The following is a 26184-nucleotide window of genomic DNA, read 5'->3' on the forward strand; positions in this document are numbered from 1 at the left end:
ATGATGTAATATTCATAGACTGAGGCCGATCTGCATGCAAGCAAAAGTTCGACTCCAAGTGTCGTTGAGGAGTTTAGGCGTAATATGATCAAACTTGCTTGTTCTTGTCAAAAGAACTTGCATATGGATAATAATTTGTGTTTTCTGTCCGTAACTGGTGTGTAGGATGATGGAACCTCAGTGTTTCAATCTATCTCTGACTCCACCAAAGACCTGTGGGCCTCCTCCAAACCTCAGAAACGGTTTCATCCAGGTTAGATTTACACACCTAATATATTCATTGGAATCAATCCCAAATGACTAGTAACAAGTGCTTAGTGTTAGGTTTCATAACCAATGCTGCCTTACAGTACATACTTGTTGTAAAGTGTAAACACTGGTATGTGTGTTTTTGCAGGATCCCAAGGATTTTTATTTGGTTGGAAAAACAGTAGAGTACTCTTGCATTGAGGGTTATTACCTCAGTGGAAGCTCTTTGGCTCAATGCACTGAAGGTCAGAACTGGAAGACTGGAGACATGTCTTGTAAAAGTAAGCATACCCTTCCTTCTATGACATTATATGCACTATCAAGTCACTTCATTATGTACACAGGTGCACAACTTGATGAGATACAATACGGGGACTTTTACAAAATACTTTTTATGTGTATGTTTTGAGGGAGATTTCCCTTTACGATACTCTATTTACAAACAAATCCCTTGTTTGATCAATCACTGTACAAAATGCAATAAATGTATGGGATTAATTAGCTTTTTTTTTTACACCAAGTAGCTGATCTTAGGTCACCAAGCAGAGATAGATACAGTAGTATGCAAATATTTTAGGCCAGCAACCAATGACATTTTTAACAAATCATTTGATGCGCTAACGCATGCGATTTATCACAAAAAAATATTGACTTAGTCGTTAAATGTCATGTCTGTGATCATGTTTTGTTTAAGTTATGTTCTGTTTGGGTTTTGTACACTTAGTTCCTGCTTTTTCACTCCCTTGTTTTGCACCATAGCAACCATTGGTTTCACCTGTTTCACATTTTGAGTCAAGCACCTGTTTTCACTAATCATGTCACCAGTATTTAAACTTGTAGTTGCCAGGCAGTCAGCCTGGCGACATTACCTCTGCTCACTTCATGCCATGCTACTTCTGATACTCATGCCTGTTCATAGTTATGCTTCTTGCCATGCCACGTAAGTTTTGTTTTTTCATGTCACAGTTAACGAGTTTAGCTTCATGTTCATAGTTTCTGCCTTTGTGCAAGTTTTTGTTTCATTAGCCAAGTTTTTGTACTTCCGCCTTGTGCGCGCCTTTTGTTCCTTTTTTATAGTAATAATAAAATATGTCCTTACCTTCACGCCTTGCCCGCTCCAACTTTCCTTTCCATTCCGGGAAAACAAAACACCCCATAGTCCACGTGTTGACATTAAATTCAGCTAATATTGCAGTATCATTCAGATACTCCTTTATCTTAACCATGACCTGTCAGTGATCAGGTCTATGCAAACGCCAGTGCAAGGATGAGTTACAAGACTTGTATTTATTTATTTGCACACACACGGAGGAAAACAACCACAATACAATATAAAATGTTGACTTGGTGTCTTTGCTGGAAGTTTTAGCTTCCAAATACACTCTGACTTGACTTGAGATAAAGAAAATTAATACAATATTGTGGTACCGGTAGCGGTACCAAAAATGTATTTCGATACTTTTTGGTACTTTGATACTTTTCTAAATAAAGGGGACCACAAAAATTGCATTATTGGCTTTATTTTATCAACATTTTTTACGGTACATTAAACTTATGTTTCTTATTGCAAGTTTGTCTTTAAATAAGATAGTGAACATACAAGACAACTTGTCATTATTATGTCATTACAGGATCATACATTGGTCATATTCAAAGTCCTCATGTGTCCAGGGACATATTTCCTGAGTTTAAAAACATAATATACATTTTTTAAAAACTAAAAAAATGTTGTGATGCCAAAAAATATTGATGTAATCATAGTAGTATCGACTAGATACACTCCTGTACTTGGTATCATTACAGTGGCTGTCAGGTGTAGATCCACTCATGGCATTTGTTTACATTTTGACACCGGTGAGCTACGGTGTGTAGTGAAGCATGTTTAGCTATTCCTCGTCCTGCAGGGATGATACTTGTAAGAAACTTACTTTGTTTGTCGCCATGGAGGCGAGGATTAGTGATTTAGACGTAGCTAAAACACTGCAGTCTTAAAGCACCTCTTCTTGAGGGCGTTTCAGTGTTATAACTTCACCTTTATCGTTAGTTTTTAAGCTAAAATGCGTCCGTTCTCCCTTTTCTGTCGACACACTGTGTCTGCTTGTACGTTTGTAAGTACTCCGTGATTGTGCGCTGCCGAACATGCTCCTCTGCTCGTAAACCAGCAATGACACAACACGACAACAAGGGGGGGTTTGGGCTGGCCATGGTGGACCGGTACTTTTTAAAGGCGGTACTGTACCAAAAATTATTCATTAGTATCGCGGTACTATGCTAATACCGGTATACCGTACAACCCTACATGAAACTATGAAAATGTGTGTAAAAAAATCGGGGTGTTTTTTTTAAAGGTAATATAATTTACGCAAGCAAGTAACTAGGTGGGATTATACATGATTTATCAACATTTCCAAACTATGATTAATCTGATATAAAAAAGGAATAGTTCGACACCAATAATTTCGCCAAAGTAAATCAAAATACATTTTCCACCAATTTTAAAGATGGAATTAGGGACGAAGCTGTTGTTGGTGAGGATCTAGATAAAGAGGAGTACAGGAATGTGAGGGCTGTCTGTTTATGTGGTGGAATTTCTGACCTTTGTACCATATTTTGTGTCTGTCAAAGTCCGAAAAGAGAGCGAGGTCGAAAAGCATTAAGAATGTCTGCTCGTTTCTCTTTTTTCTATTCTGTGCCATTGAAGGAGCATATGTGGGTTAGAGTTGAATATATGGTCGGCCTGACCAATCTACAAAATGTTTTGATTGTTTCTTATGGCTAAAGCAGGGGTCGGCAGCCTTTACCACTCAAAGAGCCATTTTGACCAGTTTCACAAATTAAAGAAGACAATGGGAGCCACAAAAATCTTTTGAAATTTAAAATGAAATAACACTGCATACAAAGTTTTTTTTTTGCTTTGTGCTATGTATCAACCAATGGTGTCAGACACGCGGCCCACACCTTTATATGAAAATTGAATGTTAGTGCGCCCCGCGAGTTTTATTTGAATGTCGCTTGACAGCATCATACTTGTCAACCCTCCCGAATTTCCCGGCAGACTACGAATTTCAGGACAACTATTTTCTCGAACGTGCCGTGATGGTACAGCATTTAGCGACCATTATAACCAGCGTGCCGGCCCAGCCACACGTTGTATGGGGCTTTTGCTTGCACACGTAAGTGACAGCAAGGCATACTTGGTCAACAACCACACAGGTTACACTGACGGTGGCGGTATAAAAAACTTTAACACTCTTACTAATAATGCGCCACACTGTGAACCCACACCAAACAAGAATGACAAACACATTTTGGGAGAACATCTGCACCGTAACACAACATAAACACAACAGAACAAATACCCAGAATCCCATGCAGCTCTAACTCTTCCGGGCTACATTATACACCCCAGCTACCAAACCCTGCCCACCTCAACCGACGCACAGGGGGGGGGTTTGGTGGTAGCAGGGGTGTATAATTGTATAATGTAGCCCGGAAGAGTTAGGGCTGCATGGGATTCTGGGTATTTGTTCTGTTGTGTTTATGTTGTGTTAAGGTGCAGATGTTCTCCCGAAGTGTGTTTGTCATTCTTGTTTGGTTTTGGTTCAAAGTGTGGCACATTATTAGTAAGAGTGTCAAAGTTGTTTTATATGGCCACCGTCAGTGTAACCTGTGTGGCTGTTGTGTATGCCTTGCTGTCACTTACGTGTGCAAGTAAATGATGCATAAAACAAAAAGCTGGGTTGACACGTTGTCTGTACAGATTGTGGAAGGTGCCAAATGCTGTACCATCATGGCACGCCCTTATTATTATTGTTAGGGTGAAAATCAGAGAATATTAATCCCGGGAGTTTTCTGCGTGAGGCACCGAAATTCGGAAGTCTCCCGGGAAATTCGGGAGGGTCGGCAAGTATGCAGCTGAGCCGCATCAGAGTGATCAAAGAGCCGCATGCGGCTCCGGAGCCGCGGGTTGCCGACCCCTGGGCTACAGGATTCAAGGAGGTTGCAGAATAAACAGGTCCAAAACAACGGGACCTTGACACACATAAATGGCCAAGTAGACCAAGTCTACGTATGATTCGCATGATTATCGATTCATCCAACGTCTCCGGAGGACGTTGTCTGTTTGCATTGGCAATTCAATCCAACTTTGTACCAATTGATTATAGGTAAATAAAACGTTTGTACTAAATTCACTTTTGTTGCTGTTTAAGATTCGGACCTTCCACCACATTTTTCAATAGTTGAAGATTCAAACATTAACCCTTGGATTTACAACCTACTAATACCTACACTCTTCCACAAGTGGGGTCAAAAATGACCCCAATTAAAATCAATGCTTTTTTGCTATAAACTCTGTTGTTATTCTTGTTCAGTCGAACAGGAAGCTCTGCATGCCATCGCTCGGGTCTCGTTTCTCTGCCCCGCTGAAAAGTAGGCCATCTAAAGGGCCAGAACCCATAAGACAGAAAGCAGGAATCTGACAATTGCAATGGAATGTTGGTAACAGGAGTAGAAATATGCACGGTATACACTCTGCACCAGTACAAATCATTGTGTAGTTGACATGCACTTCTTTTCGCAGGTTCCATTTGTAACATTCCTCAGCTCAACAGCGAAGTGATCGCCACGCCCACTAAAGCGGCCTATCAGATTGGCGATCGAGTGTCTCTGTCTTGTCCCTCCGGATGGACGATGACAGGCGACGTGTCGGACATCATATGTAGTCCCAGTCTCCAGTGGTCGCCTTCTCCATCCACCGCTCGCTGTAGTAATGGTGCAGTTCATCATAAATATGCTTTTAATCCTTGTACCTTTTACAGTATGTTGTTCAAATGCTATTGGTGGTGCAAAAAACCTAAAGGGGAACTGCATTTTTTTTGGAATGTTTTTGGAATGTTGGCCCTATTAAAATGTGATGTAACTCTTATGTAAGACAAGCACAAATATGCTTTTCTTTTTTAAAATAATGAGCTGAAGCTCCCCATCAGCAGCCTGAACGAGGAGTTCATGGTGATGCGGTCCAGGGAGCTCCTACAATATCGGGAGTCCAGTGACCCTAAGGAGAGCTGCCGAGGCTGTGGATGTCACAGAGTCAAGGCTACGGCAAAGGGTGTTGGTGGGAACAGTGCCGCAGGGTAGAGCTGGCTTTGGTAGCAGAAGAACACTTCGCTATGTTAAGGCGCAGGGGAAAGAGAGGAGGTCACTGGGAGCAGGAGTTGAGTAGAGGCGAGCCTGCCAGATGGCGGGAATACGGCAACAGGGCGCCTGTACGAGATGGGAACAAGCAGCAGAGCGCAAGGTCACATGGACCGAGCTCTGGAAAGCTGAACCCCATCGGATAAAATTCTTGATCCAGGCGTTCTACGATGTCTGCCAAGTCCATCCAACCTCTTCACCTGGGGGAAGGTGGAGACACCAGCGAGGAACCTTGGAGCACATCCTGAGCTGTTGTCCAAAAGCCCTGGGTGAAGGCCGGTGACGCTAACGACATGACTAGGTCCTGAAAGCCACAGCCGATTCCATCTGCAGTGGAGTCAGTCACAGCAAGAGCCTCCGCCCAGTGAAGAGCACCGCTTTCATCAGAGCTGGGGAGAAGTCAAAACCGGCTGCCCGGAACACCTCTTCTGGCCTGTTGCCAACAGCACACGACTGGGAGCTGTCAGTTGATCTGGGCAAGCAGTTGAAGTTCACTGACATGATTGCCAAAACAACACCAAGGCCAGATATTGCTATTACCTCAGTGACCTCCAAGCAGGTAACCTTCTTGGAGCTCACAGTGCCTTGGGTAGGACCGTATGGAGGAGGCCAATGAGAAGAAGAGCGCAAAGTACTCTCAGCTTGTGGAGGAGTGTCGGAGCAATGGGTGGCGAGCAATATGCCAACCCATTGAAATGGGACGTTGAGGGATTGTGGGCAAATGTCTCTGCAGGGCCTACAAAATGCTTGGCATTACAGGGGCCAGCCAGGGAAGGGCCATCAAGTTAGCCACTGATGCAGCAGAAGTGGCATCAAGGTGGCTGTGGATCAGGAGGGGAGAGGCGTAGCATTTAGGGCAGTAGCGCTACCTGGACACAAGCTGGGGCCTGATCAACCCTGGCTGGGTAGCCTAGGAGCCGGGGGTCTGGATAGGATAGGATAGGACTTTATTGTCATTGCACAAGTACAACGAAACTATGTTTTCAGCACAAACCCGTTCAAGATTAGACAAACAAACAGTGTACAGGGTTACAGAACAGGAACGCTGATGGGTTGCCAAAGGCGCCCCGTAAAAGATGGGAAAAAGGTAAAACGCTGGGGAAGAAGATGAGTAAAAAAATTCAATCTAGACTGGGCTCCTAAGGGGGCCTAGTCTGGAATGGGAAAAAACCTCCATGCCATGCCCACATAAACATGTTACATATAATCACGACAACTCGCAACAGAGGGCGTGGGGGAAGTTGGGACCTGGAGGTCAACTGCTGCTATAAAGTGCTGCCAGCCGTCCATCACCCGAAGGGGAATCAAGCTGGGGGGTGGTGGTGGGGGTGTGTGTGTGTATGCCCATTGTCTTGGGTGTGTTGATGTAGTGTCCATAGGCCTGGGGCCGTTCTGCATGCAAGCAAAAGTTCGACTCCATGTGTCGTTGAGGAGGGAGGGAGGTCAAAAGCGTCCATCATTGAGTTGTCCTCGGGGGATGTTTTCCGAACAGCCTACTCCTGTTGTTGCAGTGTCAAGGCCATTCAAGGGAGTCAAATCGGAGCAATTCCTTGTCTGATGTTTAGATTTGGAGGACAGAGCAAAGAAAGAGGGTTCAAAAAAGTGTACACAAGACAAAACAAAGAGAGCAAGCAGGGAGAAGAAGGGAGCGGAAAAAAATGTGACCGCCCTCACCAGAGGCAAGACAGAAACCGGTCTGATTGTTGAAAGACCCGAAACCCCCTGTGATCCTAGGTTACATCACTGAGGATGTGTCCAAAGTTGCACCATTGGTGTACCTAAAAAGTTAATGCATTCTCCATCCATACATCCATTTTCTACCGCTTATTCCCTTCGGGGTCGCGAGGGGCGCTGGAGCCTATCTCAGCTACAATCAGGCGGAAGGCGGGGTACACCCTGGACAAGTGGCCACCTCATCGCAGGGCCAACACAGATAGACAGACAACATTCACACTCACATTCACACACTAGGGCCAATTTAGTGTTGCCAATAAACCTATCCCCAGGTGCATGTCTTTGGAGGTGGGAGGAAGCCGGAGTACCCGGAGGGAACCCACGCAGCCACGGGGAGAACATGCAAACTCCACACAGAAAGATCCCGAGGCCGGGATTGAACTCCCGACTACTCAGGACCTTCGTATTGTGAGGCAGACGCACTAACCCCTCTTCCACCGTGCTGCCGTTAATGCATTCTAACTAGAAAATAAATGCGAGCAAAAGTCCGCTTAAATGCAGTGGCTCCTGCAGAATTTTTTCAAAGGGATGGCCAGATGGGACCAGTTTAAATTTTGAGGTGGCACACCAAAACTCTAAGCCAGGGGTGCCCATTTCGTCGATCGCGGGCTACCGGTCGACCGCGCAGGGTGGGTCAGTCGATCGCCAGCCAGGCATTAAAAAAAGACCTAAAAATTTGCGATCATCAATCTTCACCAAGGCAATAGGTCCCATTTTTATAGTCTTTGGTATGACTCGTATAATACATCAGTATATATTATATAGTGTTTATATAATATGTAAATGTTACATATATGTTATATTTTATATTGCTAATATGGTACATTGTTAGTCTACTTTATACCTTTTTGTTTTCGCCCTCTTTTTCTGCCCTTGTGTGCATTATTATCCTTTCCATCCTTATCTTTTCCATCCTTTGTAACTGAGCTACTGTGTGGAACAATTTCCCTTGTGGATCATTAAAGTTTGTCTAAGTCTAATTGTCAGGTCACGAAATGTAAATGGAGTACTGTTGGTGCTTTTCGGATGGCTATTTGTTGGGTTTTATGGTCTGAATAGACGCAATGATGTCATGGCTCCCATTGGTTTCATTTGTATAGGCACAATTCCAAAAAAGTGCAGTTCCCCTTGAAGTCGCCGAGTTATTAACCTCTAAACAAAGTGTCCTTTCCCTACAGGTGCAATAGCTGCTACTCCTCCTGTGCAGCTGAAGTGTAAACTGTGGGAAAATGCAGGGAAAAACACATGTGTGTGTAAAATGCCAATTCAGTGCCCGTGAGTCAAACTTTCCCTGAATGTTTTCTTTTCTTGAATTCATCAAAAACCCTTACCTAAAATCTCCATATTTCTTGTAGAACTTCACTAGAGTTGTGTGCCAGAATCAGCGCGAGCCAGCTTCGCGTGCTTGGCGTGTGCCAGTTAGGAGCTCTGCGGTGTTTGGGTCGCAGCTTCACACTGGTCAATGATAGCGAGTGTACATGGCCAGAAAAGACCTCCTGTGATCACTGCACACGCGGAACACAATGTCAGGGTAAGTCTGCTGGGATCATTTTTGACAGGTAGGATGGTAGTGGTCTCGAACGGGTTGATTTCAGCTCACTCTAATCTACACATTACCCACCGTCTCCCGAAATTTAGCGCTTCTCCCGAAAACCTCTCGGGATAAATTTTCTCCCGAAAATCTCCCGAAATTCAGGCGGACCTGAGTTACGTGTCGACAGCCTATTTTCACGTCCGCTTTCCCACAATATAAACAGCGTGCCTGCCCAATGACGTTATAACTATAGAATGATCGAGGGAGAGTTCTTGGTTTCTTATGTGGGTTTATTGTTAGGCAGTTTCATTAACGTCCTCCCAGTGCGGCAACAACACACAACAACAGCAGTCACGTTTTCGTCTACCGTAAAGCAGTTTGTTTGCCGTAAACAGCAATGTTGTGACACTCTTAAACAGGACAATACTGCCATCTACTGTACATGCATATGTGACAATAACATCTAGGGCTTTTAGAGAGTGCAGTGCACAACTGCGCACACAACAAGGAGACGAAGCAGAATGCATCATCAGAGAGGGTGTTCAGCATGGTTAGAAAAATAGTGACAGAGAATAGAACAAGGATGGACAATTCAACCCTTAACTCAACAATGAGTAGATGAGTGTTATGTGTGTGTATATGTGTAAATAAATGAACACTGAAATTCAAGTATTTCTCTTATTTATATATATACATATATATATATATATATATATATATATATATATATGAAATACTTGACTTGGTGAATTCTAGCTGTAAATATACTCCTCCCCTCTTGTGGTCCGAGCAGAGGCTGAATGAGCGCCCCAGCAGGTAATACCGGAGGGCACCGACGGCCCACCGGATGGCGAGGCACTCCCTCTCCACCGTGCTGTACCTCGCCTCCCGGTCCGAGAGCTTTTTTGACAAATGTTTGCGTGTACAGGAGGAGGAGACGGCACAGACAGGAGGGACGTAGTATAAGCTCTATTTATTTATATATATACACTATATATATATATAAATAATAATCTTAATAAACAAGAGAATGGAGTGTGACTAAATCCAAGAGGTGTATGGTGTGCGACTATGTGTGGAAATGAACTGTTACCGGGAGTGTTGAACGAGAGGCGAAAGTCCAAGAGGGGCTAGGCTGGCTCGGAGGTCCGTGAGCAGACGTGATGTCGAGGGGAGGAGAGAGGCGTCAAAGGTCCATGTCCAGGCGGGAGGTCGAGATCCAAGAGGCAGCTGGGGAAGCAGAGGGAAGGCGGGGAGACGAGACACACAGCTTGTACGTGGGAACGAAGGCAGGCGGCAGGGAGGACGACAAGGGAGACACGAGACAAGTCAACACGACGGGGGAGAACACACAGAGAGAGCAAGAGTGCATCGGGCTAGATATACGCTTACTGTACAGGAACAGACGACTACGTTCTGGCGCGGGATATCAGGTTGTGCAGGCTTATGAAGGCAAGTCCTCTGATCAGTGACAGGTGCGCTGATTGCTGGGGATTGCTTGTAGCTGCTTGCTGCAGCCGGATTGACACGCGCCTGGCGCGCTCCCAAAGAGACCGTGACACAAATTATCTGAAAGCTGAATTTTTGATTCAATTATTGTATTGCGGGTGCACCTACAGAAATGAAGTGTCGCAGTTAAATCCTTTCTATCGAGTTATATTACGAATATGTTCATGTTTTTTTTTGTACGACTAAACTTACAAAATTAGCAGGACATCAAAAAAGAACTATTTTCCCCACTGCATTATGGGTTATTTTGAGCGTTAATATGTTTTCTTTTCTGTGATTAGCTGGACGTTGTGTATGCCAGAATGCGCCAGGATGCCCAGGAGACTCCGCCCCCCTTTGTGTGAACTCTGGCGACGGCGGCGTCGCCACAACCATGACCGAGTGCCAAGTGGGGACCAGGAGGTGTGCTGGGGAGCAGCTCGCTGTTATCGACATCGATGCATGTTCATAATAAAACTGGCTGCTTTTATTTCTCTTACAATATTCGCAATAACACGATCGCCTTCACAAACTAATGAGAGTGTGTCAATTTTATTGGCCCAGTAGTTTGTTATTCAATTCCACTTGCAACTTTCTTAGTTACATTTTTCAAAGCAAAACATATCACAAGAACACCATTCGTTTATGTTACTAATAGTGGTTTAGCAGAACACATAAAAAAAAAAACCTGTCTATTTTTTATGAAAATTACTAAGATTATGTAATAAAAAAATGTTTTACTGGCCCAAGAAAAATTATTGGTGTTTATGCCAGTCACTCACCCGGTCTCGTCAACACGTCCAAAATTTGCAGTCATGTCATACAAAACCCCAAAACCTGTGAAGTTGGCACGTTGTGTAAATGGTAAATAAAAACAGAATACAATGATTTGCAAATCTTTTTCAACTTATATTTAATTGAATAGACTGCAAAGACAAGATACTTACCGTTCAAACTGGTGAACTTTGATATTTTTTGCGTAATTTTGGCTCATTTGGAATTTGATGCCTGCAAAATGTTTCAAAAAAGCTGGCACAAGTGGCAAAAAACAGTGAGAAAGTTGAGGGAATGCTCATCAAACACTTATTTGGAACATCCCACAGGTGAACAGGCTAATCATGGTGCCATGATTGGGTATAAAAGCAGCTTCCATGAAATGCTCAGCCATTCACAAACAAGGACGGGGCGAGGGTCACCACTTTGTGAACAAACGCGTGAGCAAATTGTCGAACAGTTTAAGAACAACATTTCTCAGCCAGCTATTTCAAGGAATTTAGGGAGTTCACCATCTACGGTCTGTAATATCATCAAAAGGTTCAGAGTATCTGGAGAAATCCCTGCACGTAAGCGGCAAGGCCGGAAACCAACATTAAATGCTCTTGACCTTCAATCCCTCAGGCGGTACTGCATCAAAAAGCGACATAGGTGTGTAAAGGATATCACCACATGGGCTCAGGAACACTTCAGAAAACCATTGTTAGTAACTACAATTTGTCGCTACATCTGTAAGTGCAAGTTAAAACTCTACTATGCAAAACCATTTATCAACAACACCCAGAAACGCCGCAGGCTTTGCTGGGTTAAGATGGACTGACGCAAAGTGGAAAAGTGTTCTGTGGTCTGACGAGTCCACATTTCAAATAGTTTTTGGAAACAGTGGGCGTCGTGTCCTCTGGACCAAAGAGGAAAAGAACCATCCGGATTGTTATAGGCGCAAAGTTCAAAATCGAGCATCTGTGATGGTATGGGGGTGTATTAGTGCCCAAGGCATGGGTAACTTACACATCTGTGAAGGCACCATTAATGCTGAAAGGTACATACAGGTTTTGGAGCAACGTTTTTTTCATGGACGCCCCTGCTTATTTCGGCAAGACAATGCCAAGCCACATTCTGCACGGTAACAGCGTGGCTTCATAGTAAAATAGTGTGGGTACTAGACAGGCATTCCTGTAGTCCAGACCTGTCTCCTATTGGAAATTTGTGGCGCAATATGAAGCCTAAAATACCACAACGGAGACCCCGGACTGTTGAACTACTTAAGCTGTACATCAAGCAAGAATGGGAAGAATTCCACCTGAAAAGCTTTAAAAATTGGTCTCCTCAGTTCCCAAACGTTTACTGAGTGTTGTTAAAAGGAAAGGCCATGTAACACAGTGGTAAAAATGCCTCTGTGCCAACTTTTTTTGCAATGTGTTGCTGCCATTCAATTCTAATTTATTGATTATTTGGCAAAAAAAATGAAGTTTCTCAGTTGGAACATTAAATATCTTGTCTTTGCAGTCTATTCAATTGAAAATAAGTGAAAAGGATTTGCAAATCATTGTATTCTATTTTTATTTACAACGTGCCAACTTCACTGGTTTTGGATTTTGTCGAATATATCTTCTATAAGAGATGTATTAATATACCTTCTCTATGAAAAAAAACTAGCGCCATTAAAAAAAAAAAAAATGCAAGCAAAGCTGCAATTCTGTTTAATGTTTTAATCAGCCCCTTAAGTCATTTTGCAGTTACAAAAGTATAACATGATATTACTGAAATAAAGATATGTCTAATAATTGTATTAGTTGGAGTCTTTGTAGCACAGTACCCACCTTTCTTGCAGCCATTTGTGTGCAACTGCCCAAGTTTGCACATTTTTTCTGTACGTGCAATATATGGACGCAAAACAGTCTTAATAAATCACACTGAAAAGCGCTAAATGGTTATATTTGCATCTCTTCCCTAGTATTGTGGGCATTCTAATAATCATTATACAGTATATTCTGCATAAACATGAAGACAGACACGCTAAATGGATTGCACTCTGTATTTTGCACATCCAAAAAATGCAATCATCAGCGGATCAGCTTTGGGGGCACTATTAAGTTTGCAGGTGTTTTAATACATGCAACCCTTTAGTAGATAAAGCCCACAATGCCTTAAACACGCTATGGCACTAGGCCATCGGGAAAACTTTGACAATGGGCAAGTCCATTTAAATGTATACTTTATATCAGGGGTGTCCAAACTGTTCTCATTTTCCAAACCCATAAAGTATGCACTTTAAAAAATAAAAATAAAAAAATAACTTTTTGATTCCACATGATAGTTTTGGACTTTTGTGTTTGTTTGTGTTTCATCCTCCCTTGTTTTCCACGTCCTGTTGATTTGACACACCTGTCCTTGGTTGAGAATAAGGAAGCTTTATAATCAGGGACTGGGTTTATTTTAGTTTTACTTTGCTTTTTGTGCTTTATGCTTTCCGAGCCCGCCTGCCCCTTGTGCACTTCCCTGCTGCACATCATTGATTGTGCTTTTTTCCCTGCACTGGCCCTATTAAAAAGGCCTCTTCCCTGCACTTTGCCTGCCGTCTCTAAATCCTGGGGTCCAGTCAAACACCAGCCCTTGACAGTTACATTCCATTTGTTTTTTTTAATTTTTTTGATATACTTTTAATGTTTTGTTTTAATAACAGTACCGTATTTTTCGAACCATAGGGCACACTGCCTATGAGCGGGTTTAGTCAGGTCTATTTTCATACAAAAGGTGCACCGGATTATAGGGCGCATTAAAGGGGTCATATTTTTTTGTTTTTTTTGTAAATGTAAAACACTTCCTTGTGGTCTACATAACATGTAATGGTGGTTCTTTGGTCAAAATGTTGCATATATTATGTTTTACAGATCATCTTCAAGCCTCTTTCTGACAGTCTCTTCAGCATGCGCCGTTTTCTGGACGGTCTTATTTACGTGGCTCACCTTCGACAGCGTCTTTTCTCCGTCATCTTTGTTGTAGCGGTGTAGCGTGCAAGGACAGGGGTGGAAGAAGTGTCAAAAGATGGAGCTAACTGTTTTAATGACATTCAGACTTTACTTAAATCAATAACGGAGCAGCATCTCCTCATCCGTGGCTCACTAGTGCAACAACAATGCCGGAAATGTGTTCCGTGTAAAACCGTCCGAACTTAACTCTCTAATAACTAAAATTCCTTGGGTGAATAATAGAACTCACTACACCGGTATGTTTTAGTGCTTTCATGGCAAGTTTACTGACAGATATAAGTAAGAACTTTACACTACTTTATATTAGAAATGGCAACAGCGGAGGATGAATGTCCCATAATAAGAAAATACAGAAAAAGAAGAAGCTTATCGACTACTGTGTCGGCACGGACTACAAAGGCGGACGCGAGCAAATTTTCAGGATTTATGCAGATCCCAAATACAGATCAGCAGGTACCAGAAGGTAAGAAAAGTTGCTTTTGCATAATATCGCGAAACAAAACGCCGGATAATATGTCTTACCTTATACACACACCATAATAATACTCGTATGTTGAAGCACAGTACAATCCATCAAGCGGTGCGGCTTCATAGCTTACCAAAGTCGTACTAAAACATTTTGATAGATTTTTGAGCGCCGTGTGTAATGTTTTATATTTTCAATGGAACATATACAATTTTGGTGTTGTTTACTTGAGTCATATTGCAGTCTACACATATATATTATGTGTGACTGCCATCTACTGGTCACACTCATCATTACACCATGAACCAAATAAAATTGCTTCGAGGTTGGTAAGCACAACCAGAGTTATTATTAGGTGCACCGGGTTGTAAGGCACACTGTTGAGTTTGGAGGGGGAAAAAAAGGATGTGTCTTATAGTCCGAAAAATGCCGTAAACAAATTATCTGGGCCCACAAATGGCCTCCGAACTCGACTTTATACAACCCCGGTTAATATTTTCCATAACTAGCGACATTTTGTTGCTTTGGAGGGTTTAATTTGATGTATCAAACCCTAATTATTAGAGATGTCCGATAATGGCTTTTTTTGCCGATATCCGATATTCCGATATTGTCCAACTCTTAATTACCAATTCCGATATCAACCGATACTGATATATACAGTCGTGGAATTAACACATTATTATGCCTAATTTTGTTGTGATGCCCCGCTGGATGCATTAAACAATGTAACAAGCTTTTCCAAAATAAATCAACTCAAGTTATGGAAAAAAATGCCAACATGGCACTGCCATATTTATTATTGAAGTCACAAAGTGCATAATTTTTTTTAACATGCCTCAAAACAGCAGCTTGGAATTTGGGACATGCTCTCCCTGAGAGAGCGTCCCGGAAGAGTTCGTGCTGCACGGGGTTCTGGGTATTTGTTCTGTTGTGTTTATGTTGTGTTACGGTGCGGATGTTCTCCCAAAATGTGTTTGTTATTCTTGTTTGGTGTGGGTTCACAGTGTGGCGCATATTTTTTTCACAGTGTTAAAGTTGTTTATATGGCCACCCTCAGTGTGACCTGTATGGCTGTTGACCAAGTATGTCTTGCATTCACTTGTGTGTGTGAAAATCCATAGATATTATGTGATTGGAAGCAAAGGCAGTGCCTTTAAGGTTTATTGGCGCTCTGTACTTCTCTCTACGCCCGTATACCACTCCGTACAGCGGCGTTTTAAAAAGTCATAAATTTCACTTTTTGAAACCGATGCCGATAATTTCCGATATTACATTTTAAAGCATTTATCGGCCGATAATATCGGCAGTTCGATATTATCGGACATCTCTACTAATTATTACAGACCGGGGCCACCAGTAGTGTAGGGCCACACAGAGCCCCTGGCATCAAGCAATGTATTATACAGCACAGGCTCCTTCATTGAGGATCTCAAACTGGTAGTTTGCACACTTGAGGGCGACCATGGAGCAAAGATTCATGCTGCGAGTCATCTGGCCTCTCGTCAGCTTGAGGCAGAACATGTGGTCCGTCACTCGAGGACAATCCCGAGCCGCTCTGCATTCACATTTTGTAGACGCTGAGGACACGGCACAGGGCAGACGTGTTTGTTTCAGTGGTTTTGAGTAAAAAAAGAAGAGATGTTTTCCCACTTACACGAGCAGGTCTCCCATTCGTAACAAACGTTGAGGTCGCACGGCTCCCGGACGGAACTCTTCAAGGCCCACGTGGCTCGGAACCTGGCCCACTCCAGTTCAGCCTGACCTACTGCGTCGCAAGCGCCGTCGCTAACGAAGAAGAGGGGATCGCCATGGCAACGGCCGGCGTGGAAGGAGCAGAGGGACATCGGCACGGTGACGTTGACGTCGGTGTTCAGGACGCACAGACTCTCCGGTTCAGTTCTGGTTGTAGAAACACACATACAGTACGTTTAGTGTTCTCGTGAGACGTGTGGAAACGCCAACTCAACACCAAGCCAAACCGGAGTCTGATTGATTGATTGATTGATTGATTGATTGATTGATTGAGATTTTTATTAGTAGGTTGCACAGTGAAGTACATATTCCGTACAATTGACCACTAAATGGTAACACCCGAATAAGTTAAATTGATTCATGATACAGATATATACTATCAGATATATACTATCATCATAATACAGTCATCACACAAGATAATCACATTGAATTATTTACATTATTTACAATCCGGGGTGTGGAGGGGGCCGGGGGACGGTTAGGTTTGGTTGTTATCATCAGTCATCAACAATTGAGAACAGAGAAATGGATATTGGAACAGTGTAGGTCTGACTTGGTAGGATATGGACAGCAAGTAGTGGGCAGAGAGAGAGAGAGAGAGAGAGAGAGAGAGAGAGAGAGAGAGAGAGAGAGATCAGAAGGCATAAGAAAAAGTATCTGCATTTGATTGTTTACATTTGATTATTAACAATCCGGGGAGGGTGTTAGTTTAGGGTTGAAGTTGCCTGGAGGTGAACTTTTATTGCGGTTTTGAAGGAGGATAGAGATGCCCTTTCTTTTATACCTGTTGGAAGCGCATTCCACATTGATGTGGCATAGAAAGAGAATGAGTTAAGACCTTTGTTAGTTCGGAATCTGGGTTTAACGTGGTTAGTGGAGCTCCCCCTGGTGTTGTGGTTATGGCGGTCATTTACGTTAAGGAAGTAGTTTGACATGTACTTCGGTATCAGGGAGGTGTAGCGGATTTTATAGACCAGGCTCAGTGCAAGTTGTTTTACTCTGTCCTCCACCCTGAGCCAGCCCACTTTGGAGAAGTGGGTAGTAGTGAGGTGGGATCTGGAGTGGAGGTCTAGAAGTAATCTGACTAGCTTGTTCTGGGATGTTTGGAGTTTAGATTTGAGGTTTTTGGAGGTGCTAGGGTACCAGGAGGTGCATGCGTAATCGAAAAAGGGTTGAACGAGAGTTCCCGCCAGAATCCTCATGGTGCTTTTGTTGACCAGAGAGGAGATTCTATGGAGAAATCTCGTTCGTTGGTTGACCTTTTTGATTACCTTGGTTGCCATTTTATCACAGGAAAGATTAGCCTCTAGAATGGAACCTAGGTAGGTGACCTCATCTTTCCTGGTGATAACAATGTCACCCACTTTTATAGTGAAGTCATTGACTTTCTTAAGGTTGATGTGGGACCCAAATAGGATGGATTCTGTTTTACCCAAGTGTATGGATAGCTTGTTGTCAGCGAGCCAGGTGCAAGTTCTACAGAGTTCAGCACTGAGGATTTTCTCCGCCTGTGACTTGTCCTTGTCTGATACCAGCAAGGCCAAGTCATCCGCAAACAAGAACAATTCACAGTCGCATGCCGATGACAAGTCGTTTATGTATATTAGGAACAGTAAAGGCCCCAATACACTGCCTTGGGGGACTCCACAACTCACTGAGAGGGGGGGACACACACGATGCCGTTCACCTCTACCACCTGCTCCCTCCCCTCCAAGTAAGATTGCATCCAGCTCGATGAGGTTTTGTTAAATCCGATTGCTCTGAGCTTATCCAACAGTATAGCGTGGTTAACGGTGTCAAAGGCCTTCTGAAGATCCAGCATGACCATGCCGCAGTATTTGCCCGCGTCCACCTCATGTTTGATGTGGTCGATCAGATAGAGAAGGCACGTGTCAGTGGAGTGGTTAGTTCTGAAGCCGGATTGGAATTTGTACATGAGTTTATTAGTGGCAAGGTAACTACCGACCTGTTCATAAACTATTTTCTCCATTACTTTCGAAATGGAACTGAGAATAGAAACAGCTCGGTAGTTGCCAGGTTCCAATTTGCTTCCTTTTTTAAAGAGGGGAGTTACTCTTGCTATCTTAAAATCTTTTGGTACTTGGCCTTGTGTAATTGATAGGTTTATTATGTGCGTGATGATCGGGGCAATGATGGAGGCAGAGTCCCTGAGGAATCTGGAGGGGATATTGTCAAGGCCGGTGGCCTTGTTTGGGTGGAGCGCGCTCAATTTTTTAAACACCTCATCAGCTGTGACCATTTCTAATTTGAAATCATTGTTGGATACTCCTAGCTTTCTGTAGAAGGCTTTAATGTGTTCTACACCAAAGCGACCACTCATCTCATTTTAAATTGAAATTATCACTGGAGTATTTTTTAAGGGATCTGGATTGGGCCGTTATGTGGCCATTGGCTTTGGGTTTAGCTATTTTGCGGGTGCAGAAGGTTAGATAGTGGTCGCTAACACCACAGATCATGACCCCACTATTTTTTATTTTAGGCCGGTCTGAAGTGAGAATGAGATCTATGGTTGATCGGGTGGAATCACACACCCTTGTAGGTAGTGTTATTAGCTGGGAAAGACCGTGCAGATTACAAAACGTGCTGTAGGATCTGAAGACAGGCGCATCTCTGCATTGAATATCTGTGTTCAGATCCCCAGTTATAATTTTCTCCACAATGTCCGCCCCAGCCAAGCACTCCTCCAGAGCCCCATAGAAATCACTCTGATTAGGGGGTCTGTAAACAGTCCCTATTAGTACCGGCTTGGCGTTTTTAAATTTGATTTCCGCCCACACAGATTCCAGGTCATTGTGGTTAAGATCAGTAATCAATGAAGAGAACGTCGTTGTAAGCTTGACCATTTACTTTTGACATTTTTTCATAGACACAAACACTCTTATTGCCTCTGTACATATTTGTCTACAATGACATATAAAAATGTAACTGTTATGTCCCAAAATGTCCAGCAGAGGGAGACTACCGTCTGCCTGAATGACACATTGTATCTAATTCGACAATTGTATTCAACATATCGGCACTATTACACTTTTTTAACGTGTAAAGACAACTTACGGCATTGCTTCTTCGCCACTTTGTGTAGGATGGCAACAGAAATTGCTACAGAAAACCGCAACATGTATGACTTGCTTTCGAACGAATACCGGAAGTCAACCAACAGGAAGTAATTTAGCGAAAGTGACATCATCTAACTCAGGGGTAGGGAACCTATGGCTCTTGAACAGGGGTGTCAAACTCAAATACAGAGTGGGCCAAAATTTACAACTGAACAAAGCCGCGGGCCAAGGTTGAACAAATGAACCTTTTAATAGGGACCCAAGCAAGTTTTGCATTGAATATTGAACAAGCAAGGCTTACATAACTTTATAGTGACATGCAAAATCGAGTTTCAAATAATAATAATAATGATTAAAAAATATCAATGGCATATCAAATACAATTTAAATGAAAATTGAATGCCTCTTTTCTATTTGCAACCATCTGAGGTAAATATCAAGCTAATAAATTTGAAAATAAAATAATGAATAAACCAACCATTCAGGACTTTAAACGGCTCAGTTTGCAACACACCGATCTAATCTGATGTGCCCAAGCCAGATACCTGCCATCTTTTCTTGGATGCCAGTTCATTAATGTCGGGGCTCAGGCTTTGAGCTGAGGCAACCTTCATTATCGAACAAAGGTGTTCATCAGTCATTATATCTCGTTTTCCACAGTCTTGGGGGCGTGCCTTACAGGCACTGCTTTTAACGTCCTCTACGAACTGACGTCACGTCCGCTTTTCATCCCTTCTAACATCGTGCCCGCCCAGTCACAAGATATGAGCGGCTCCTGTACGCACACACACGCAAATGCCAAGCATACTTCATCAACAGCGATACAGTTTACACTGAGAGTGGCCGTATAAGTAACTTTAACACTGTTAGAAATATACGCCACACTGTGAATCCACACCAAACAAGAATGACAATCACATTTTGGGAGAACATCCGCACAGTAACACAACATAAACACAACAGAACAAATACCCAGAACCCTTTGCAGCACTAACTCTCCCGGGACGCTACAATATACACCCCCGCTACCTCCAAACCTCTAGAGCCAGATGTGGCTCTTCTGTTGGCTGCATCTGGCTCTCAGATAAATCTTAGCTGACATTGCTTAACACGATAAGTAATGAATAATTCCGCTGGTAATCAATGTTAAAAATAACGTTCAAAATATTAAACATTCTCATGCATTTGAATCCATCCATCCGTTTTCTACCGCACCTGTTCAAGAAGTCGCATTATTGTTAAGAAGTGTTGTATTTATTATTGGTTAGCTTCAGAATAACAATGTTATTAAAAAGAATAAGAGACTTATTACACTCTAAAAATATTGGTCTTACTTAAAAATGCACGCATTTAGTTGTATTCAGTGTTAAAAAAATATGATATGGCTCTCACGGAAATATATTTTAAATTATTTGGCTTTCATGGCTCTTTCAGTCAAAAAGGTTCCCGACCCCTGATCTAACTGCTGTTTACCGATTATAGCATACAATAAATATAAACAACTTTAGCTCCAAATTAAAGCATTGCAGTCACAAATACAAAAGTATTATCAAGTAATTATTAGGGATGTCCGATAATGGCTTTTTGCCGATATACGATATTCCGATATTGTCCAACTCTTTAATTACCGATACCGATATCAACCGATATATGCAGTCGTGGAATTAACACATTATTATGCCTAATTTGGACAACCAGGTATGGTGAAGATAAGGTACTTTTTAAAAAAAATCATGAAATAAGATAAATAAATTAAAAACCTTTTTCTTGAATAAAAAAGAAAGTAAAACAATATAAAAACAGTTACATAGAAACTAGTAATTAATGAAAATTTGTCAAATTAACTGTTAAAGGTTAATACTATTAGTGGACCAGCAGCACGCACAATCATGTGTGCTTACGGACTGTATCCCTTGCAGACTGTATTGATATATATTGATATATAATGTAGGAACCAGAATATTAATAACAGAAAGAAACAACCCTTTTGTGTGAATGAGTGTGAATTGGGGAGGGAGGTTTTTTGGGTTGGTGCACTAATTGTAAGTGTATCTTGTGTTTTTTATGTTGATTTAATAAAAAAAATAAAAAAAATAAAATAAAAAAAACGATACCGATAAAAAAAACCGATACCGATAATTTCCGATATTACATTTTAACGCATTTATCGGCCGATAATATCGGACATCCCTCGTAATTATGTAAAGAATATTAACAATTGACTTCAGGACAACACAGTACATACAAGTCAGTTGAATCTAATCCGGTTATTACAGTCACTTGTTGCAAATGTTGATCTGAAATCGGAGGAAAACACCAACACTAGCAAAGGCTTTTGGGCAGCATAAATAAAGCTTAATTATTGTCAAAGTGTGTGCAGCAAGCTGTTGGAGATCTTTTTTCAGTCTGTTGTGGCCAGTGCCCTGTACTTTGCAGTGGTTTGTTGGGGGAGCAGCACCAGCAAAAAGGGACTTAAACCGGATTGACAAAGTGATCCGAAAATAAACTACCGGTATTGGCACCATGCAGTTGGAGGCGTTTGTGCCAGTGAGGGACAGGAGGTCACTGGACAAACTGCTCGCCATCTTGGACAATCCTGCCCACCCACTCCACCAGACAATTGAGGGACAGCGGAGCTCATACTCTAACGGGATCCTTCAGCTCCGTTCCCACAGCTGTATAATCACTCACCATACAGCAATAGATGACATCTGTCTATTACCTGACCGCTTCTATGTTAGCTACCTCTCTTTGTTTATAATGTATATTTTCTGCTGGATCTCCTCTCTATTTATGCTGCCATTTTTTTTTTTTTGCTGCAGCTCTTACATATACTGTAATTGTCAAGACGAGGTTTTCACAGCTTACTGCGAGGTTTGTTCTCCCAGGATGCAAACGGACTATTCCCGACAGGACTTGAAGGTAGGAACATATTTATTAAATAATTAATCCGACACATCACAAAAGACAGGAACTAAAACAAAAGGAAAGCGTGCCGTTCGCACGAGAGGCTAAAGAACAAAAAAAACTTAACGCAGGAAATATAGACGCTAACACTTAAGCATGAACTGTGGACATAGAACAAGCAAGACTTACTGTGGCATGAAACAACTAACGTAACTACGGCATAGCACAACATGAAACTGTGGCATGAAACCGATAATGACGGCAGGACGACTGACTGGCAAAGGTGGGCTTAAATTATGTCTCTTGATTGGAAACAGGTGCGTGTCCCGAACACCAGAGGCAGGTGAAAATCATAAGTCGCCATGGTAACTAAAACAAACAAGGGTGCACACAAAAACAGGAACTGTGGAGTCTAAAACTAACAGAACATAACAAAAACATGATCCGGACCACGGATCATGACAGTAATATTGTACATGGTAATTGGGATTTGTTATATATTGTATATATTATATAAAAATATAATACAATATAATAATATAAATTATGTACTGTATATATATAATATGTAAATATTACATACATGTTATATTTTATATTGCTACTATGGTACATTTTTAGTCTATACCTTTTGTTTTCGCCCTCTTTTTGTGCACTTGTATGCATTATCATTTGCATCCTTACCCTAACTCAGTGGTTCTCAAATGGGGGTACACGTACCCCTGGGGGTACTTGAAGGTATGCTAAGGGGTACGTGAGATTTTTTTTAAATCTTCTAAAAATAGCAACAATTCAAAAATCCTTTATAAATATATTTATTGAATAATACTTCAACAAAATATGAATGTAAGTTCATAAACTCAGTGAAGCACAAGCTCAGGTTTGTCACTAAAATGTCTGTCAAAAAGAACTGTGAAAAGAAATGCAACAATGCAATATTCAGTGTTGACAGCTAGATTTTTTTGTGGACATGTTCCATAAATATTGATGTTAAAGATTTCTTTTTTTGTGAAGAAATGTTTAGAATTAAGTTCATGAATCCAGATGGATCTCTATTACAATCCCCAAAGAGGGCACTTTAAGTTGATGATTATTTCTATGTGTAGAAATCTTTATTTATAATTGAATCACTTGTTTATTTTTCAACAAGTTTTTAGTTATTTTTATATATATTTTTCCAAATAGTTCAAGAAAGACCACTACAAATGAGCAATATTTTTATACAATTTAATAAATCAGAAACTGATGACATAGTGCTGTATTTCACTTCTTTATCTCTTTTTTTTTCAACCAAAAATGCTTTGCTCTGATTAGGGGGTACTTGAATTAAAAAAATGTTCACAGGGGGTACATCACTGAAAAAAGGTTGAGAACCACTGCCCTAACTAACAGTAACTGAGCTACTGTGTGGATTCATTTCCCTTGTGGATCAATAAAGTTTGCCTGAGTCTTAAAACATAAACATATATATTTTTTGGACTCTTGATTATCACATTGATCTGCTAATTGGGCGTATTCAGAACGTAACGCCCATGGATATGGGGAATATGCGGTATATTTTATTTTGAGTTAGTGATTTTTGAAAATGTGTTTAATCATGGAAAGTTTATGTGTAAGACATGTTAAAAATATTAATTCACAATAAATATATATTTTGCACCTAAAATGTTTCATTATTTATCATATCAAATCAAGTATTAGCCATTTAACTATATTTCAATTTCAGTAACAACACCAGGTGTGTCCAAAACCATCTATCATTTCCAGCATCTAATTTATTATCTATTTTACTAAAAATACTATTTCTTTAAAAAATACAATAAAATACACAACATAAAAATGTTAAGCAAAAACCAAACATGCGTGATAAAAAGAGAAAAACTTGAAGTTTTGATTCTAATAACACAAAGTTGACATATATTACATGTATTATTTTTTTTAAATATATATTGTGTATTACTTGTATCTTTGAAAATTAAAAATATCAGCCCAACATAATTAGATATTTCTGTGTGCGTCCCTCATTGGAAAACGTTTGGACCCCTCCTGAACTAGATTGTGACAGAAGATACTTGTTCACCAAATAAAATAAACTGGCCTGAATATGAACAATTTTGGGCTTAATCGTAGATAAGGTGCAGAAAAGAAAAAAATCTGGGATAAATCTGTGTCAAAAAGGTAAAAAATTGTTTCAAGCATGACTCATAAACCAAACATGCAATATATCCAAGAATACCACTTAATTATATGTATATGTGTGACTTTTACTTGAAACATGTGCTTTTGTAAGGTTGGCAAACACATTTTTTTTTACTCAATATGTGAGTAATGTTCTTAGAATCCTGAGAAAATATGTTTGAAGCAATACACTTTTTTTCAAGCATAACTCCTAAACCAAACATCAAATATGTCTAATAATGCCTGAATTAATGTATCTTTGTGTATTTCAGCACAAACATGTGCTTTTTTAAGGTTTGCAAACACAAAAATGTTTTTTTTTACTCAATATGACAGTAATGTTCTTAGAATCCTGAGAAAATATGTTTGAAGCTATAAAAAAGGTTTCAAGCATAACTCCTAAACTAAACATGCAATATGTCTAATAATGCCCGAATTAATGTATCTTTGTGAGTTTTACTAGAAACATGTGTTTTTGTAAGGTTTGCAAACACAACAATTTGTTTTTTTACTCAATATGACAGTAATGTTCTTAGAATCCTGAGAAAATATGTTTGAAGCTATAAAAAAAGGTTTCAAGCATAACTCCTAAACTAAACATGCAATATGTCTAATAATGCCTGAATTAATGTATCTTTGTGAGTTTTACTAGACATATGTGCTTTTGTAAGGTTTGCAAACACAAAAATGTTATTTTTTACTCAATATGAAAGTATGTTCTAGCATCCTGAGAAAATGCGTACGAAGCAATACAAAATTGTTTCAAGCAAAACTCCTAAACCAAACATGCAATATGTCTAATAATACCTGAATTAATGTATCTTTGTGTATTTTACCACACACATGTGCTTTTGTAAGGTTTGCAAACACAAAAATGTTTTTTTTACTCAATATGAAAGTAATGTTCTTAGAATCCTGAGAAAATGTGTTTGAAGCAATTAAGAAATGTTTCAAGCATAACTCCCCAAACCAAACATGCAATATGTCTAATAATGCCTGAATTAATGTATCTTTGTGTGTTTTACCACAAACATGTGCTTTTGTAAGGTTTGCAAAAACAAAAATGTTTTTTTTACTCAATATGAGAGTAATGTTCTGAGAATACTGAGAAAATGTCTTTGAAGCAATTCAAATTTGTTTCAAGCATAACTCCTAAACCAAACATGCAATATGTGTAATTATGCCTGAATTAATGTATTTTTGCGAGTTTTACTAGAAACATGTGCTTTTGTAAATTTTTCAAAAACAAAAATTGTTTTTTTTACTCAATATGACAGTAATGTTCTTAGAATCCTGAGAAAATTCATATGAAGCAATACAAAATTGTTTTAAGCATAACTCCTAAACCAAACATGCAATATGTCTAATAATGCCTGAATTAATGTATCTTTGTGAGTTTTACTAGAAACATGTGCTTTTGTAAGGTTTGCAAACACTTTTTTTTACTCAATATTGTCAGGTTTGTCACTGGCAGTTCAGATAGGTTTTGGTTTTTCCTGTCTTTGTTTCCTGTCAGCGCTCTTATTTTGGTTATTTCCTGATTATCTCCCTGAGTGCTTTGTTTCCTCAGCTGTGGCTGATTGGCACCTGGCCACACCTGGTGTCAATCAGCCAGCTGCTATTTGAACCTGCCTTCCTCTCCAGTCAGTGCTGGATTATTGTCACTACTACCTGTCATAATACTTGTCATTGTAGCTCTGTCTACTTTTGTTCACTCTGCTCATGTCATAGTTCGTTCGTGTCACAGTAAGTGTTTTTGTTTCTTGTCGACAGTTAGCCTTTGTGTTATTTTAGTTCATAGCCAAGTTTGTTCTCCGCCTTGTGCGCGCCTTT

General features: G+C 40.8%; 2 protein-coding genes across 3 annotated transcripts in view; one reads left to right on the forward strand and one right to left on the reverse strand.

Annotated features, from left to right (window-relative positions):
• Positions 1 to 10737, forward strand: part of c7b (complement component 7b) — a 44061-nt gene extending 33324 nt beyond the window's left edge. The window contains exons 13-18 of the mRNA XM_061980801.2: positions 166 to 253; positions 398 to 530; positions 4832 to 5023; positions 8358 to 8454; positions 8535 to 8710; positions 10504 to 10737. Coding sequence (XP_061836785.2) covers positions 166 to 253; positions 398 to 530; positions 4832 to 5023; positions 8358 to 8454; positions 8535 to 8710; positions 10504 to 10673 — 856 coding nt within the window. The 3' untranslated portion in view covers positions 10674 to 10737. The remainder of the gene's footprint in view (positions 1 to 165; positions 254 to 397; positions 531 to 4831; positions 5024 to 8357; positions 8455 to 8534; positions 8711 to 10503) is intronic.
• A 1932-nt stretch (positions 10738 to 12669) lies between these two features.
• The window catches only part of c6.2 (complement component 6, duplicate 2), an 84704-nt gene continuing 71189 nt past the window's right edge, over positions 12670 to 26184 (reverse strand). For both annotated transcript variants that reach the window (XM_072915341.1, XM_072915340.1), the window contains 2 exons: positions 16089 to 16333; positions 12670 to 16011 (listed from right to left, as the gene is read on the reverse strand). In XM_072915341.1, coding sequence (XP_072771442.1) covers positions 15833 to 16011; positions 16089 to 16333 — 424 coding nt within the window. In that variant the 3' untranslated portion in view covers positions 12670 to 15832. The remainder of the gene's footprint in view (positions 16012 to 16088; positions 16334 to 26184) is intronic.

This window comes from Nerophis lumbriciformis, linkage group LG20, assembly GCF_033978685.3.
Source record: "Nerophis lumbriciformis linkage group LG20, RoL_Nlum_v2.1, whole genome shotgun sequence".
Lineage (NCBI taxonomy): Eukaryota > Metazoa > Chordata > Actinopteri > Syngnathiformes > Syngnathidae > Nerophis > Nerophis lumbriciformis.